This window comes from Parasteatoda tepidariorum, chromosome 1 (genome assembly GCF_043381705.1).
Source record: "Parasteatoda tepidariorum isolate YZ-2023 chromosome 1, CAS_Ptep_4.0, whole genome shotgun sequence".
Taxonomy (NCBI): domain Eukaryota; kingdom Metazoa; phylum Arthropoda; class Arachnida; order Araneae; family Theridiidae; genus Parasteatoda; species Parasteatoda tepidariorum.
This window is the reverse complement of record NC_092204.1, coordinates 69163606-69183337: the sequence shown is the minus strand read 5'-3', so window position 1 is coordinate 69183337 and position 19732 is coordinate 69163606. Positions and strand designations below refer to the sequence as shown.

Here is a 19732-nt window from a genome sequence, read left to right as displayed (position 1 = left end):
AATTTATATGAAAATGAATTTGATATAATGAGATTTCTAAATACCAAGATTGAACAGTAATTTATTTTCATCCGCAGTTCCTTTTTTTATTTTATTTTTTTAATTAGCTTGAAATTTTTTTTATTTTTAAAGAAAATTATAAATTTAAATCAAATGATTTTTTTAATGTAATCACAGATACAAAAATTCACAAAAAGATTTTAATATAAGATTGTTTAAATAATTTCTTATTGATTCTTACAGTTTTAAAATTTTTTGTAAATACATTGCTGTATTATTAAGTTCCATTTATCCAAATTTTAGCAAAATTGCGTAGTTATTACAACACTTTTAAATTAACATTTTAAAAATCTTACAATTCTTTAAGTTTACAGAATGCAAACTAGGAACAACGCAAAATTTTATTGCAGTTATTGAATATAGATGGTTTAAGTTCAACAAAATTTTTAAATTTTTTCCTTGTTTTGTTGCTTTTTCTTTTTTTTTTCATGATTTTTTTTCTTTTCTGATCTCTATTCCAGCAGATAATTATGAACATTTTTACTTCATTTTTAATGAATTTAAATCATACATTTGCATGCATGAAATTTTTTTTTATTACTTAATACAGTTTTAGATGAACAATTATGATTTACTTTTAATAATTTTTCAAGTTGCAAAATATAACTGATTACAAACTAAAACTGTTTGAGTATAGTAATTTTTTAAAAAAAATACAATTCTTTAGATAATTTAGTATAATAAATTTTTAAAAAATCACAAATTTGCTCATATTGCCCTTCAATTGAATAAAACAACGTAAGAGCTTCACGACTGATTCCAAGAAAAGTGGCTGAAAAACTATTTTCCCTCTATTGCTAATGCTAAGAACATTTAACTTAAAACAAAGTTTCAAAAAATTGATAAAACAGAATTTATATTTGAAAAAAATGTTTTTGTAATATATAGCTTACTCTACAAAATCGCCAAAGATATAAAAATCCTAATTTTGAATTTTTTGTTTCGTACATTGATTTTTCTATTGCATGGCAGTATAGTGCTTAAATAAAATTGGAGGAAAATTTAAAAATGACAGAAGTTTAATATCTTACAGTTAAATATCAAAAAACAATTCTAATCAATGTAGTGTAACTGAAGGAGTTAGAATACACTGAAGAGGTTTTATGTGAGGAAATATGCAGAATAAAAAATCATTAACATTATAAACCTCTCATAAATAAAATTAATTAGTAATAAAATAAAAAATAGCTGGTGCATTTAAACAAAAATAAAATTGTAGCACAGTGAAGTATAGTGAATTTTAAATAATAATTTCTGAATAACAGAATAAAATTAAAATATTAAGGCAGTTGAATTTTTAATTATAATTTATTACATTAATAATGTAAATATTTATATAAATTTTTTCATATTATCAATTCTTTTATATTTGAAAAAATGCTTATAAAAATTGCTTCAATTCAATTTAAAGTAGTTTTATTTACCTAATTTATTCTACTTAAATTTCTTTACATAAATAAACTATCCAAAATTATTAAGATGTTTAAGATATATGTTTCTCTCATATATAAACAATTTAAGATTTTTGTTTTGTAATTTGATAATTAACTTCTCATTATATTTCTTACAAATATTTATTTTTTAAAGAAGTTAAGAAAATGTCAATGATTTCAAAACAAAATCACAAATTATTATTGAAGTTAATTTCAAACAACACTTCAGTTAAAATACATAGAGAACAAACATTAAAAATTCTTCAATTTCCTAAAGAATATTAATTAGATAAAGGCTCATTAATATGTCAAATTTAACTTTGACAAAAAAAACCTTCTCAGATCCTTAGATAAATCAAAGCATTTTTTTTTTTTTTGTATTACAAAATTATCATTGTTTAAGAAATAAAATAATCTTACTTATAACTTGGTTCATTTGCCACTGGAGTAAGAGGTCTCAAATCTTCACATGTTTCCACTTCAACAACTACTTCATCTAAAGACTATAATATAAAATGAGATCCAGTGTAACTAATTTTTCAAATGAATGTACCTAATATATACATTCTTATATTTGATAGAAATAGAAATTTGCATGTGTCTATATCTCCATCTATGGGCAAGGGGGGCACCTATGAATATGAATTTTTGGCGTGCATATAGGAACCTATAGTTTTACACCTCAAAATGCGAATTTTGATTTTTTGTTCCGGACTGTACACACATGGGTATGGTAGTCTAGATATAGCTCAAACAGGATATCAATTGGTACAAAATATGGCAGTTAGGATAAAAATAATTACTAAAAAGATGTGGTTCTTTATAAGATTAATTCATTCTAGGCACTGAAGCATTTCAAGTCATTTTAATTATTTGTTAATTTCGGAATAATGGCACCAATTCAGCATAAAGCCAATATATTTCATTAAATCGAGGGTAAAATTTTTTAATATGAATATAAACTTACATACTCAAAGTAGAATTGTAGATCACACAAAAATTCTAGATTATAAAATATCTACAGATATATAGATAGATATAGATCATGAAATATTATTTATAATTAAAAAAAACATCGATATAAAAATACCAATTCTCTTTCAGACTATCAAAGTGATAACTAAATGATATTAAGAAACTTCTAGTAAAAAATTTTTGGAAAAAGTTTTTTTTTAAAATTGCATTTCTTGAATGTTTGAACGAAGTTTTCAGAAGCAGTAAACAATAAAAACAGACAAAACAAAAATAATTTTTCATAAACATTAAAATATAGATATATTTTTTTAATAAAAAGAAAAAAAATTACATGGGCTGATTTGATTCGGGTTACTTTCTTAAAAAATCCCAAGCTATTTTTTGATCTCAGTCCAAATCTGTCATAAGTTTTCCCAATCTTTACCAAATGCCTCATATTATAATAAAAATTTCAGAAAACAACTAAAGATCATTGCTTGGTTAAATTGCCACGGCTAAACAGAATTTTAACTTCATCAATTTTAAAACAAAACAGTCAAAATAAACAAAATTTATAAAGTTAAACACTAATAAAACTTCACTTTTTTACTATAATTTAAAAAGAATAACTTCCATACACTAAAATTCTATTTCCTTCTTATCAAGTCTGCTTAACTTTTAATCTGTCAACCCAAACTTCAACATAGACTGCGATGAGTATATATATCTGTAACAGAATACAGTTTTGATCCACGCTTATACAGAATTTACACAAAGATGATACAGTTTAGAAAGTTGATCTTAAAAGCAACTGCGAGTAAGAACAAGTACCAAAAAGATATATGAAGTAGTGTAGTAGTAAGAATAATAATATTAATTTAAAGTGTGTTTATTAAATTACACAATAAAAAATACTTTATGTTGAATGTTATTTCTGGCTTTTCATTGCTTTCAGCATATATGCTAACATCAAGTTTTTTCTGATTTTGACGAGGGGGGAGGAGGGCAGAATTCAAGCTATTTAAAACGGAATATTGATAGATTTTAACCATAGAGAAAATAATTAAATATTTTTTAATGCAAGAGAATTTGTAAAGCACAGATAATATAAAAAAATTACTCACAAGATGAATGGGAACAGATTTCAGTTTAGTCCATGATATCTGAAAAGCAATTAAAAATATAATTAAAAAAAGTCAGTTTAAACATAGTATTGCACCAAATCTTTTAATTATGACCAAAACAAAAAATTCATAAAAATAAAAGAGACAAAAATAGCAAATTAGACCAAAGTATAAAATATAGTTTTCATTATCTTTTTAAATCTGTGTTCGCCTCTGATTCATAGAAAAACATAGAAGATTATATTGAGCATTGCATTTATCTATCTACAAGAACTTAATGGGACCAAATGAGTGCATCAAATACTAACTATAGTAACTATATGAGTGCATCAAATACTAACTAACAGTACTAACATGCATCAAATTTCGAAAAAGTATTTCATATTATAAATTGAAATAAGAGCACTTTAATAGTAATTCATTCTTTGAGATTGTAATATTTATTCAAAGGTGATTATATGATTAAAAAGACATGATTTATAATATGCCACTAATATTGAACTCTCACTTTAATTCTAATCATTAGGATTGAAACTGAAACATCTGATTTCGTTGAATTTTAATTATTATAATTGTATTAAGACTAAATAGTAATTAAATTTATAGTTAATGCTTTTATTTAACCGCCACATAAATTTAGTTAAAACAGTTTACAGCACCAGATTCCCCACCTAAGTGAAGAATTTCTTTAGTCCTCCACTTCGTGGAGGTTCTATAGAAATTAATAAAAATAAAATCGGTAAATACCACACAACTGTTACAACACTATGTATTGATTTTGTCAAATTTTTTACACCTATTGTTGCAACAACTACAGATAATTTTAAAATATTATAAAATTCAAAAATGAAATAAGCATTAACATTTCGAATATGGCATTTAGCCTATTATTTTGACCCACTTGTACCAGCCATATGAAAATAGTTAGATCTAAATTTAATAAACTATTTCGGAAAACTTCATTTAATTTCATTAAATTTTATGTTTTTAGTAGGATTTAATTTAGATTAACCAACAAACATAGTTTAAGACATCAATGGATTTTCTTCCTCTTACAGCATCATTTTTAATTAATCAATACCTTTTAAGTTATTAAAAATTTCATCAATTATTTTTTAAATTTTGTGGTGCAATCATCTTTAAAATTCATTATTAAACCATAATTACTTTTACATATATTTTGACATTACAATTTTTAAAGAAACATGCATTCTGGATTCATCTAGTTTTTAAAATGTGAATGACTGCCCTTTGTCCGTAGATTACATAAAGAAAACTTTCAAGTCACCATGGCTACAAATGTTTCAAATTTTTGCCACGAAGTATTAAAAAAAAATAATTCTAAAACACTTCATTGCCACTAAGTCTCATGTTTGCAAGTCCAATGGATTTTTATGTTTTGTTAAACTTCAATTGTTCTTTCATCATTTTAAGTGGTTGAGTTATCAGTAGAAATGTAAGCCACCTCCTCATTGGTAAAGCCAGTTTCACACACTCCAAAACGCTTAGTACGGGATAGCAAAGAAACCCCAATTTTCCTATGGATCACGAGGAAACAATGCCCAACAAAATATTACTTAAAATTAAAGATTTAAAAGTTCCAGAATCAAATCCCTCCCATAGTAATTATAAGTGAAACAAACAAGAATAATATGCATAACCTACCAGCTATTACTATGTGCTTCATGGATCAAAATTGCTAAGGTACTGAAGTTGCTTGCTTAACAATTACTTAAATTATTTTCATGCAGATAAACTATCACTAAATGGAAACATTTTTGCTTCAATCTCCTAACAACCCTGGTTATTTACAGAACACTCAAAGGCAAATGAGTAACAGCTATTTGCCACTTAAGCATCTTTTAAAGACTGGTAAAAATTTTCTCCAGTTGAAGGCATATTAGTAGTTACAATTGTTATAATGAATGAGCAACTAAGTATAATACCCCTTGATAGTTATAGCGATTAAAAATTAGTGTTCCAAACTTTAAATACATCTATAGAATTATTAAAACATCTCAATTCTGCAACTCTTATTGTTTTATAGAGCTTAAGTGAAAGTAACAAAGACATAATTACTTTTCCCCTTTTCCTCAAAAAAGGTGTAAAAATTTTTTTCAAAAAACTTTTTTGTGAAATTACTCTTATTGAAGTACTGATCAATGTTTCAAAACAGCCTTTGTTTACTTCATTACCTGATACAATACTTTGTCATATCTTTAGATTGAGTTTTATTTTCCTCCTTTACTTTATTTGCCATTTAAAAAAAACATTTGATAAAATAACATAATTATAATAAATAAAAAAATATAGATTTTCCCTTAGTTGAAAAAAAGCATATTTTTATTCTTTTTTTCATTCCTTTTTTTTTTATCAATTATTATAAATTTTTTTAAAGAATGACTAATCCATCAAAATCAACTCTATTGAAATGGCACGTTTTCAATTTTTCATGTAAAAAAAAAAATATTGCTAAAATTCTTAGATAATGAAATTGTCATATCCTACATAATGTTTCGCCTTTTTTAAAAATTGTTTTCCAAGCTATTCCAATAAAAAAAATTACTAATTAATATGGAATGTTAAAACAATGTTTAAATAAATGGAAACTAATATAATGATGATTTATTAATACAGCAAAGCAAACAAACAAAAAAAAATCAGATTTGAGTAACAAATTAAGACTGTTATATAGTGTTAAAACAGTTAGAGGCTGCATTAACTTTTTCAGAAATAAAACATAATCATGAAAATTTAAAATGCTGATATGTATTAATACTATTCAGACAAAGATACCTCTGAAATAAAAAATTAAGAAAAACATGAGAAATAATTTCTATTGAGGAACTATGTTCTTAATTTGAGTTGATGATTGATTGGGAAATAAAAGTATAGGAAAAATCTCAAATGAAAATTAAAGATTAAAGCAACCTTAAAACAAAATTGCTTTAAAAGATATATACTTTTAATCAAACAGTTAAATTAATATTTTCTTTTAATCGAAATAAAAATTAAGTCTTTTAAGATAAGTAGTAATAAACAATAATAAAATAATTTAATAAGTAGTAATAAATGTACTAATAGAATATATACTTAGTTAAACTCATTTATAACAAGATCATAAGAACCAAGAGAAAATTTGGAGCTCGCGCAATGAGCTAGATCAGCGGTTACCAATTGGCGGTCTGTGGGCCTCATCCGGCCCGCGAAGCCTTTTTTTGTGGCCCGCGAGCTAAAATATATTAGTTGTCATTTTTTACGAACAATTTTAGTAAAAAATCTATATGGGTTTAAAATACTTTTCTTTCATTAAAAAAAAAACCTAATTTCTTCATTTCTGTGAAATTTAACAAACCAAAGGCTCAAAAAAATTTATTTCTCAGATGTTGCATCCAAGAAAATATTTATTCAAATCCAAAAATAATGGTGTATGTTGCTTAAAAATCTACTTCTAATTTTAATTTGTAATTCAATATGTTTGTTTTATACAACTTCATAAAAATCTGACAGTAATATTTAATGTTCCTCCAAACATAAAAGTGTCCTATATAAAATTTTGATAAAGTTGCGGCCCGCCATTTGACTGGCGTCTTTAATTGCGCCCCCTGGCCTCGTGTAAGTTGGAAACCCCTGAGCTAGATCATTAAGATAGGGACTAGAGAAATAATCTACAAACCTGAAGTGTAACATGATTGCAAGTAGCTTTTGTTAAAGACAGCCAAGCAGGAAGTTCTAGTAATTCTGTCAGCACTTTTTCATTCAGTTCCAAATTACGCAATTCTCCATGACCTTTCAAAGTACTTATGTGTAGCTTGTCTGGAGATAGATTTTTGGCAAATCTATACATTAAAGAAAAAAATTTTTTTGATAATATTATAATACAAAAAATGTTAAGTGTAAATAAATAATTCATATGGCAGGTAAAGAGATGATGTACAGATTATGACACGTAATAATAAGTGTAAAGAAATAATTCATATTCATATGATTACAGAACTAGATCAATACATAAACTATAGTCTATTCAAAGAGAACTGGTCGCAAAAAAAATTAGGCAAAGCAACACAACATTTGTATGCTTGGCAATCAGATGAGGGAAAATCATGTCAGACTAACTAACGAATGCACGAGGTTTCTTTTTGTTAGTTTGTTGCGTCGTGGTATCATTCTCTCTTAAAGTGTCCCGAAAAGAAAGAAATTCCGAGTTCTCTGAAAAAGAGGCAGAAAAGAATCTTTTTGTGTATTCTTATTAAAAATTCGCATTTTCTTTTTACCTTATTTGAAAGTGACATTTCAGAATAAATGAATAATTAAATAGCTTAAATCAAAACAGGCAGAAAATGCAGTCCAATTTAATTTATTGTTTTTTTTAATTGAAATAAAAAATTAATGTTTGTAGTTATTTTCCCCAGTAAGTGCCTTTTTATAATTTTTTTTTCTTGCTTCAATATTGGATACTCTTTTCTTAATTTTAGTGCTTTTTTCAACTAAACTTTAAAATTTGTGTACACTGTATAGTTTTTTTTTTGTATGGAAAAGAAAGCATTTGAAGTTTTTCTGCAAAATATGTAGATTAATATGCAATTGTTAAAGAGAGAGATTAAAAATGTAGGTCAATTTCCTTTTGCTGTTTTTGTTTGTTAGAGATAATTGTATAGTGATAGGTTCCTTTAACTGAATAATTAAAGAGGTTGGATGAATTAAATAACTCAGATCAAAACAGTCTAATTAATTGCTTTTAATTCCTTTAAAAAGAAAATCACATTTTATAATGCACATTCAATTTTTCCAAATTAAAAAAAAAATCTCTTTTTTTAAACTTTATTCTATTACTAATGATGTGTTCGATTTTTGTGTGCAAACTGACTGTTATATTCAATTCGAATTATTTCTTTTTAATTTTAATCTGTTGCTAAGAATTGTTTTATCAAATAGTAAATTTTCTATGAACAACAGAAAGAAGTGAAAAGATGGACACATGATAAAACAAATTAAATTTTAAATTGTTTGAAAAAGAAAATGATTTAACATAATTAAATAAAAAGATGCAGGTGGGGAAATAGCCTTCAAAAATGTGTGTTCTACTTTTTTTTTTACGGTTGTAGACCTAAGAGGGAAAAATATACTTTAATTGTGAAACATAACAAAAATGAGGTTCACAACCTAACTTCTTTTTAATATTAACCCCTTAATGATCGGTTAATTTTCAAGAAATTGGTCATAAATGGGCCGATTTTTTTTTGGCTTTTGCATTTGTATTACGTATTTGATTAATGCTGCAACTAGTTTAAAATAAACTAACTATTTACAACTACCTTAAAAATATTCTGGTACTGCCATCAGGTGTGTAAAATGAGAAATAAAATGTTTTCCGCGCAAAAGAAATGAATTAGTCTTATTGGCACGTTACTACTGAACACTCCAGCCCGTCAATGTCACGGGAGCGAGAAATAGCAAGCGAAATCTCACCCCGTCATTTTCACAGGAGCGAGAAGGAACGGGTTAAATGGACATTTTTTTCTTAACCCAGATAAACCTTTAAGATACACAAAAGTCCCAAGCTAATTTTAAGGTAGATAATTTTCAAATTCCTACTTCAGAAACTTGAAGAAAATAATAGAGTTATAATTCTTTAAACTTTATTTTTTGTATTTAAACTGATGTTAAATCGGAATTTCAAAGGAAAAAAACAAACTATTCTTACTTAATCAAATAGAATCGACCAATCAGCAATTACTTGCCAACTTTCCACATTAGTTCCTGCTGAACGAACTATATAACAGCATTAAAAACTTATATTTTAAAACACTTTTCCCAGATTCATCCTACACAGTGCTGTAAATTAGATTAAGATTTAATATAAAAGTTAATAAAAATATATACTTAATTTTTTTAAATATATCCCCAAAAATTTGTTTCCCTAGAAGAAATTAAAAGTATTGGCTTTTCATTAGTACATGTTTTACAATCTAGAGTCTGATCAACACGACTTAATTGGGTCATGAAAAGAAATAAAAGAGTTATATAGTTTCAAATTTGAAGTTAAATAAAGCTTTGTCTTCAATATGAACAAGGTTTTATAATTTTTCAACAGAACAATATATCCAATGAAATTTTGATTAAGATCAACCATTTTTCCTTAAAAAAAACTCGTATAATTAGTTAAAACCTTATCATAAAATATGACCAAAGATTTCTCTAGAAATAAAAAAAGGCAGGCTGCTTGAGTCTAAAATAATTAACACCAGTTTTGAATGACTTTAATTTAATGATATAAGAAAAATTTAAACAAATTATAAAATGCTTAAAGGGATATTCAGACAAATAACAAAGCTTAAAATATTAATTTAGCATAGAAAACAATTTACAGTAATTGTGCTATGTCAAATAATAATAATAATTTTAAAAAAAGAAGAAGAATCATATTAGTTTTCTCAAATGGCATTAACAAAAAGGGAAAGAAAGATGCGTTTATCAATGTGAAAAGGCAAAAAGGTACGCACCCACTGTAGGGTGGGAGTAATTTGCTTTTATTGAAATTATTCCCACTATCTAAAGTTTTTTAATTCTTGAAAACATAGTTTTTCTATTCTTCTAATTTTTCACCTGTAACTTAAAATTTTTCTTATAAAGAATGGGCACAATTTGGGAAACTCACTTTGAGATGAAACTTGATATTTTAGTAATATACCCCAACTTAAAATAACCACTTAAAAGAATACTAGCAAGCCATTTAAAAAGAAAATACTTATTTGAAAATTGAAGGAAACTGTATACTAGTTAAATCTACACTCCAATAAAGATGGGAGAGTGGTTTAAAAGCAGGGAACGTGCCCCACGAAGAGACACTCACAGTTTGAATCTTTTAGATGTTTCTTTTTCATCCTTTTACATTTTTCCCCAATAGTAGAATATTTGTTTGAAAATAGTCAAACAAGCAGTGCCCTCTCCTTTTTAGAAGGAAACTGCGAATCTGTAATTCCCCCATAGATTTGTAAACACACCTCTCACGGAAGATGCAAAATGTGTATAAATTTGTAAATTTTAAAGTGAAAGTTACAGAAATGTAAACATCCAAAAACCTTATTAGAAGTTTAAACCAATGTTTATGAATAGTGCATCTCGCACGCATGTTTATTAATCAAGGGTTAAAAAATTATACCACTATTAGCATATAAAACTAAAAAAAANAAAAAAAAAAAAAAAAAAAAAAAAAAAAAAAAAAAAAAAAAAAAGAAAGTGATATGAATATTGCCTATGCAATAGATTTCCTCAAAGAACCTTGAAGCATAATTAAAGAGGTTTATAACATAAAACATCAGTCTATAATAAAAGTTATGCTTTTATCATAACTAGCTTAACAACACACTACTTTTATTTTCCTAAAATGAAAGCATAAAGTTGACCAAAATAAAGTATAAAATTGATCCTGCACCAAAATAAGCGCATAAAAACCTTAAAATAAAACAAATTTAAATGAAGAATGGTTATTAAAATATATCATTTATAAAATGATACATGACAAGAAATAAAAAAGATCAAACACTATTGAAATATATATATTATTTACAAATAATCTTAAACAATAAAAAACATAAAAATAAAAGTAATTTAAATCAATAATTCCAAGAAATGTTTTCAACAAAAAATAGTGTAACAAATAAACATTAATGATGATAAATTCAAGTAAAATGTTTCCGACTAGATCAATAAAATTAAAAAATTTCATCCGACTACTTATTAGATTAAAACATTTAAATAAAACTTATTACCTTTAATAACACAAAAACAAACTAATCGCATAATTTTACTTTAAATAACCTTAAAAATGGATTGTGCTGCAATTTGAATTCGTCCAAAAATATTCTTAAAATTTCCTTTTTTATGGAATTAATTTGTCCTAGATTTCGAAAAAAGTACGTTTTTTATTTGCTTCAAAATATACTAAAATTTTTTTAAAACCTTAGAATCGTATAGGGAAAATAATTACTTGGATAAGTGCTTAAGCACTTGATTCTTGAAAATGGAAGCCATCAATTGTTTATGTTAGAAATTCATGAATATTGAAAAAAATAAAATAAAAACGGAAAGACATTAAAAATGGTTTTTTTTTATAAACAGGACAAGTGAACAAATGTAGTCAAATGTGACGATTTAATCATTTTACAATAATCAACAAAAAAAATTCCGAAACTGTCACCCTTACAGATGTTTACGATCTGCAGTCTAACAGTTACAGTTATTAAAGAAGCAAATAAATTTGCAATTAACATGACTTGACTTTTTCACGAGCGTTGCTTAATAAAAAAAATAAAGTATGTGAACCATAAAATATTCCTTTACGAAAATAAATATATATATAGTAGTTTATAAAAAATTAAAATATTACATATTTGTACAACACAAAAAATTTCAATTCGTAGTTCGTAATATTACATTTATTCGACGCACTCAACTTTAATGCATTTAATTTTAACTTAAACCCATTTATAAGATATATTTATTCGAACGAATAAACTCGCAGACGAGTTTTATGTGGAAATCGAAAGTCCATGAAAAGAAAGTACTGGAAAGTTCTGCTACTTCTACTAGAAATCGTTGTTTGAAGCGGGGACTTACTTGTTTGCACTCTGCATTTACCATTAGCTAATCAATCAATTATTTATTAGTAAAACACCCTTTCACTTAATAATTTTGGAATACTTAATATTATTTATTTTTTTGTTTAGGGTAAGTATATTTTTTAATTCATTTTGTCTCATGATGAGTGCCGATTCTTATTGTTGGTTTCGCCGACATTAATTTTCTGCGAATATTTTAATTGCATTTTTTGTTTTTCAATGCTAATTGTAAATGCGGAAGCCTTTAATTTTTGCCAAATAACTGTTTACATGTCATAAGGTTCAAATGGTATAGGTTCGCAGTATTAATAAAATTATGTCTCAAGTTTTAGATCTGCAGATCTAAATCAATATTTTTTTTAAATATTCTGCCGTGAATTGATAAAAGGAATAAATTTTAAAGAATTGTGTTCTTAAATGTTTTAAATTATATCACAATTTTGAACCATGAACTGGGGTAAAGTTGCTCTGTCTTTTCTATAAAGTCGTGTGTTTTTAAATACAATTTTTAAAGAAAGAAGCGTGCTTTTTATTTTTGGTGTTGCTGACTTTGATTTCGTGTCTGAACAGCATTATCGAAAAATTTATATTCTTTTAAAAGCTTAATTGGGTTTTATGGAGTACTTCAAAACCTTTTAATTGATTAAAACTTGTTAACCTGAGACTCATAAGTAAATAAAATATTAAAAAATACTTAATTAATTTTTTAAAAAATAAACCCTCAAAGCCCAGTTGGTTGAGTTTTTTTTTTTTTTTTCTTTCTTAAAAAGTCTGACTCTGTTACCTTTCACTGATATAATTATACAATAATTTAATATATTATTATTTCCTTGTGTAAAATTTTGCCCAGTTAGCATTTTTTAAATATTTATTAATGTTTTAGGTATGGGGAATATTTTAAGTCCCTTTTTGCGGTCAACTGATATCACATAGGTGTTAAATAAAATTACCACATATTGGCTTGAGAGTTTTTTCTTTCAAGTTAGCCCTTTTCTGTGATTTTTTCCTTAGATTCTCGCATGTCACTACCTGTGCCTCCCTGAAACTTGACAATAATCTTATTTGTACCATATTTAATCTGATTGTCTTTTTCTAAGTGAAGATAATTCTTATTCAGATAATTATAATATGTCGTTATTGTTGAAAGCGAATTTTTCGATTTAAGGTGTCATTTTTTAAAATTCACAATTTAGATCAATTCTGCCGTAAATCCACATAGTTTATGGATTGTTTTTCGCCAGCTGTTGTTGCTTGACTATTTCAGCATTTTTTTATTCTGATGCAGGGGTCTGTCTGTCAAAGCCGAATTTCCTACCGTTTAGCAGTACCTTTAGGAAAACAGTAGCTTTTAAAACTGTTCACAAAATACTTTTTCTTAAAATATAATTTTTTTATCCCATAAGAAATGATAAATCCATATTTTTTTGTTGATTTTTTAATATAATTTTTAATTTTCACAAATTATGTCTATATAGGTACCTCTCAGAAAAACCTAGATGGACCCCGAAATAGCTATCCATCATTACAAGTTAACTCTAATAGCTTGATTAACTGGCATACGGTGTTTAAAAATACTTGTTTTCTTTCCTAATTTTTTGTCATTCTCTCAAATCTTAGAAAACTGTAAATTTTTTTGTTAAGTATGGAAAAATCACATGAACTAATCACCTTTTAAAGTTACAAAATAATCCTCTAAATATTAATGAGAAATTTTGAAAAGTGCAAAACACTGAAAGTGTCTCTTCTATTATTGTAGGGTAGTGTATATTTGTTTAATCACCCAATGATATTAACTATCAAGCTTAAGTTTTTGTTTTTATGTGTAAGCTATATTTATAACTAATGTGTTGTGATGCAGAAAGTTTGAACATAAGCTGTTAATAAATGATGTCTAAATTCTTAATAAATGTTTATTTTAGATACTTGTCTTGTGTTAAATTTGTTATTAAGATGGAAACTGAAACCCAGAATTACAGTCCTGGTCCAAATGCAGAGGATATTACTCCTGACAAAAGCAAAGGTGTTTTAAAGGAAATAATTACTCCTGGAGTAGGGGAAGACACTCCTTGCAAAGGCAATAAAGTCTCTGTTCATTATACTGGCAAATTGTTAGATGGCACCAAGTTTGATTCAAGTGTTGATCGAGGGGAGTTCTTTGAATTCAATCTTGGAAAAGGTAATTTTTGACCCCTCAATTTTTCTTGATTTTTTTTTTTTTAATTGAGACTTGCCACTAAGACAGCAAGTAATTAAAATTACTAAATGTTGTTTATATATGTTTTCAGGTGAAGTTATCAAAGCATGGGATGTTGGTGTAGCTACAATGAAAAAAGGAGAAAAATGTATCCTGTATTGTCATCCAGATTATGCATATGGCAAAAAGGGTAGTCCACCTAAAATTCCTGAAAATGCTACTTTGGTATTTGAAGTTGAACTGTTTGATTGGCAGATGGAAGATCTAAGTCCTGAAAATGATAAATCAATATTGCGTTCTTTAATAGTTGAAGGTGAAGGCTATGCTACTCCTGGAGATGGCTCTAATGTGGAAGGTATTTATTTATTTGCATAATTAATCAGTTTTAAATTGGTTTTTATTCATTTGTGTCCATTTTATTATTTTATATCTTTAGTGCCTATCAATAGTTAGTCTAGTTTTCAATATATTGGTTTTCTTGAAATAGGTTTTATATAATTTTATTTTTGATCGTTCTTCCCATTTTTATACTAACTTTATTTTTCATTGAGCTTTTAGCGTGAAATTTTGCTATTCATCAACCTTATTATCTTGTGACAAATTTTATAAACATTTGGTCCATTCCAGAATAAATTAAAATAATCTTAATTGTAATTTGTCTTTATTTGTTTGTTAACTTGGAAAACGAATTGAAAGAAAGAGTATTGTTCAGGGAGTTAAGATATTAAAAAGATTAATTCATTTTTAGCCATTAAAATCTTTTTATTTTCATTAATATGTCAGGCATGTGATTCTTTTTCTAAATTGCGGAATGCCTCGAATCTCAAGACTGTTAATTTGTTAAATCCCTTTTGCGAATCAATAATATATATTTTGACAAAATTTTCTCAGACTTCTCCTAATCTAAAATTTGAATTTCGCTACTTACGCAAAATCTCGTTAACGAGACATTTATACCACGTTTACCAGCACCCTTAGGCTCTTGTTCGAAATAGTTTGACCAATCAGTCGAATCTTCCATTGTATTATACTTTTTCCCAACTGTATTATACTTTTACTCCTGTATTATACTTTTTCATTATGTAAAATTTAAGCTCAAGGTTCTTACTTTTCTAGATGAGTAACGTACCTCTTTAAATATTTATTTTAAGAAGAAAGATTTATGCAACTAAACTTATTACTGTTAGTTCTTATTCAGACACATAAATACTAAATTAATTGATGAATAATAAACTAAATCATTAACTAACTTCATCGTTAACTAAACTTATTACTGTTAGCTCTTATTCTTACACAATAACAGCTTTTTTTTCTACACACACTTGTTAGAGTTAAAACGAAACTTTGAATAAATGAGACTGAAAAAAAATTTTAGAGTTAAAACGAAACTTTGAATAAATGAGACTGAAAAAAAACTTCATAATAACATATGCCAGAATAATGAACTACTGAGGCAAGCACAAAGATATAAAATTAATAAACTAGAAAGTAATTCTAATTTTAATGACTCGCTACTATTGATATGTAACAGAAAAATCATTTAATAAATGTTTTTTATTTGGCTACAATTTGATCAAATTTTTGGCATGGAAGTCCTGAATCTAGCATCTCAACACACTCGATACCATCATTAATCCGTGTTTCGATCTTCTCTTTTACAGTTGATGCAATTTTCTGGTGGTTTTTAAAATTCTGATGTTATTACGACATGCAAAATTCAATTTGTGTATTTATTAGTCATTTTTTATGCAACAATACAGATTTTTTCAATGAACTTTTTCGCAGTTGCTACAGATATCCACATAGTTTTAAATCCTAATTATTTTTCAGTCAATATTATTAAGAAACAAAAAAATTCGCTACATACATTTGTGTTACTACTTTTTGATGTGCTCCATTTTTGCAAAATCCATACGGTGTTTTGATCGGGGATTTTTTGGCAGTTATTGCTTGCTGTTGATTTTCACATGATTTTTTAAATTCTCAATATTATTATGATACTAGAAATTTAAATTGTGCTTGTGAATATTCATTATTTGACACAATAATTCTATCATTTTTATTTTATTTTTTTTAATCCATTTTTTTGCTGTTATCACTACCAGGGGTCTGTTCAGAAGAAATTTGGCTCCATTAACGAACCCTTCACAAAATATCCTTTCATAAAAGCGGACCGAATATTTTAACTTTAAAGCGGACCCTTCACAAAATGATTTTTCTTTCAATCGGACCCTTCACAAATTTGTTTATCTTCATTATTGTTTTGTTAATTGAATAAACCCTTCCCAGGGCAGAAAACAAGAAAGATGGGTGTAAACGAATTAAGTTTTGTCTTCGGCAGACGATTCTTCTATTCTTCTTCCGAAATGAATATTCTGCATTCAGCAGTATAGGCTAAATACCAAATATTTGTTTGTTACATCGCTAATTTAGTAGCTGCAATTGCTGTTTATTTTTTAAAAATTAAATTTTTTAATCATAATTTAACAGTGTTGAGCATAATCTTGTATGTCTTTACAATTTAAAAACTCCTCGAAAAAATTTTTTTTGCAATAACGAACCCTATTTGCTCAAGTTCACAAAAGCAGACCCTGGTTGTGATAGAATGTGACTTAACATTTATTTTATCTTCACAAATTAGGAGTAATTTTTTCACAATTTTACAAAAAACGGACCTTTCACATAATGTCTGGGCAGACCCCTGACTACTGTTCTATGTATATTTTTTTTAAATCTATATATTTTTAATATGATATTTATTACAACACTTGAATTTATTACAACACTTTTTGACTCATCAGGTAGTGAGATTTTGTCGTGAATACCCATGGTTTTTTAATGTATATTTTCTTTTATGTGCTTAAGAGAGAAAAAAAAATTTAGATAAAAATGAGTTTCTAATCTATCTTCTATGTACAGGAAAAAGAAAACAAACATTGTAAGAAAATTTCAGATAACTTTTTACAGCCATCACATGTCTGATATGGTAATCACTTATTTGTAGCAATAAATGTAGAACCAGATGAAAAAATATGGGCATATTGAATAAAGTGGAGATCTATTGCAAAACACATATTTTCTCTTAAATTTTGGTGTTAAAACTCTTTTAGAGTCATAGGTTGAGATTAGGATTGTAGCAAAATTTTATTTTACTTTTAAACTGTTAACAAGTAATCTTGTTTATGTTAATTCAATGCGTATATTATACTACTTTAATTAGCTGATAGACTTTCTATTAAAATTATTAACTATCTATCCCATATCATACTGTTATCCCATGCTGTTAGTTTTATTCCAAGTTAAGCCTATTTCCTTTATTTGGCTGACATAATCTTAGTGTAATTATTTTTATTCCAGTAAATTGTATTATTTATGCTTAGTTCATTTTTATTGTTTTATTTATTTTTCAGTGAAACTTGTTGGTAAATATGATGGCAAAATTTTTGAAGATCGAGAAGTGAAATTTGAGATTGGAGCAGGAATTGATGTTAATGTTGTAGAGGGTATTGAGATAGCATTGCAAAAGTTTAAAAAGGGAGAACAGTCCAGATTAATTTTGAGTCCAAAATTTGCTTTTGGAGCAGAGGAAAAGAAAGACTTTGGCATACCTCCTAATGCTACTGTTGAATATGAAGTTACATTGCAAAATTTTGAGAAGGTTAGTTGATAATCAAATTTTTATAACTAATTCAGTTTTTAAAAGAATTGATAAATTTTTCGGATTATAACATATACCTGAAAGATGTGTTCTTTGTAGCACAATTCAATAAAATTTAAAAGTAGATGATGAGGGTATATGAAAAATTAGTACCAAGGCAAGCATAATTTTTTTGTGGTGATATTTATTTATATATGTTAATTGAATAAGAATGACTGCCATTTAAAAGTTCTTCCAAGAATTCAACATTAATTTGTTCAACTTAACTTTGGCAACAGTTAAATTTCATTCTGCAATGCTTTTGCTGGAAATGTAAAGGCACCACAGTTAAAACATTTATCACTGAATGTACCAATTTAAAAAGGAGTTTTATTGTCTGATATATACTCACCAATTTAAAACACTCCATTAAGACGTTTTGATTTTTCCATGCTTCTTTGCCAAGCACTCTGCTTTTGCATATTAATATTACTATTATTTTCCTTGCAATAACTTAATAATGTTAATATTCATGGCAATCTTTTATAAAACAACTATTGTTTTTCCCAACAATGTAATTCTAAGAGTATTGTTTAGTAATGTTAATTGTAACATGAACATTTAAGCCAGCAGCATCTATAACTAATTACTGCTGTTTCACCCTCATGCATTCTTAATTTAGTTATTTTACGGAGAAATAATTGTTTTATACTGGTAGCAATCAAAGAAACTGGTGAATTGGCTATTCCTGAAATTTTAGGAGATTCATGTGTTCTCTGGATACTCTGCAAAAACATCAGTTTTACTCAACCTATGCAGATAATGCTGCATCAGCGATAGACGTATGTTGCGGTGAGCTAAGGCCATAATATGATTGCATGATATCAAGCATCAAGATATAAAATCAAGCTTTGAGTGACGTCAACAGTAAAAGCAAATTAAAGAAACTGGTGGGTTGGCTATTCCTGAAATTTTAGGAGATTCATGTGTTCTCTGGATACTCTGCAAAAACATCAGTTTTACTCAACCTATGCAGATTATGCTGCATCAGCGATAGACGTATGTTGCGGTGAGCTAAGGCCATAATATGATTGCATGATATCAAGCATCAAGATATAAAATCAAGCTTTGAGTGACATCAACAGTAAAAGCAAATTAAAGAAACTGGTGGGTTGGCTATTCCTGAAATTTTAGGAGATTCATGTGTTCTCTGGATACTCTGCAAAAACATCAGTTTTACTCAACCTATGCAGATTATGCTGCATCAGCGATAGACGTATGTTGCGGTGAGCTAAGGCCATAATATGATTGCATGATATCAAGCATCAAGATATAAAATCAAGCTTTGAGTGACATCAACAGTAAAAGCAAATTAAAGAAACTGGTGGGTTGGCTATTCCTGAAATTTTAGGAGATTCATGTGTTCTCTGGATACTCTGCAAAAACATCAGTTTTACTCAACCTATGCAGATTATGCTGCATCAGCGATAGACGTATGTTGCGGTGAGCTAAGGCCATAATATGATTGCATGATATCAAGCATCAAGATATAAAATCAAGCTTTGAGTGACATCAACAGTAAAAGCAAATTAAAGAAACTGGTGGGTTGGCTATTCCTGAAATTTTAGGAGATTCATGTGTTCTCTGGATACTCTGCAAAAACATCAGTTTTACTCAACCTATGCAGATTATGCTGCATCAGCGATAGA

At 27.1% G+C, this 19732-nt stretch overlaps 2 protein-coding genes across 3 annotated transcripts in view; one reads left to right on the top strand and one right to left on the bottom strand.

Moving 5' to 3' along the window:
* Window positions 1-11812, bottom strand: part of LOC107438982 (bridge-like lipid transfer protein family member 3B) — a 41981-nt gene extending 30169 nt beyond the window's left edge. The window contains exons 1-4 of one of the 2 annotated variants that reach the window (XM_043038646.1): window positions 11562-11812; window positions 7248-7410; window positions 3572-3610; window positions 1914-1996 (exon numbers count right to left, since the gene is read on the bottom strand). In XM_043038646.1, coding sequence (XP_042894580.1) covers window positions 1914-1996; window positions 3572-3610; window positions 7248-7410; window positions 11562-11605 — 329 coding nt within the window. In that variant the 5' untranslated portion in view covers window positions 11606-11812. Of the gene's footprint in view, window positions 1-1913; window positions 1997-3571; window positions 3611-7247; window positions 7411-11343 lie in introns of both variants that reach the window. The other variant, XM_071181815.1, reaches the window with a different exon arrangement.
* A 179-nt stretch (window positions 11813-11991) lies between these two features.
* Window positions 11992-19732, top strand: part of LOC107439000 (peptidyl-prolyl cis-trans isomerase FKBP4) — a 14180-nt gene continuing 6439 nt past the window's right edge. The window contains exons 1-4 of the mRNA XM_016051440.3: window positions 11992-12301; window positions 14112-14368; window positions 14478-14741; window positions 17797-18044. Of these exons, the coding sequence (XP_015906926.1) occupies window positions 14143-14368; window positions 14478-14741; window positions 17797-18044 (738 nt within the window). The 5' untranslated portion in view covers window positions 11992-12301; window positions 14112-14142. The remainder of the gene's footprint in view (window positions 12302-14111; window positions 14369-14477; window positions 14742-17796; window positions 18045-19732) is intronic.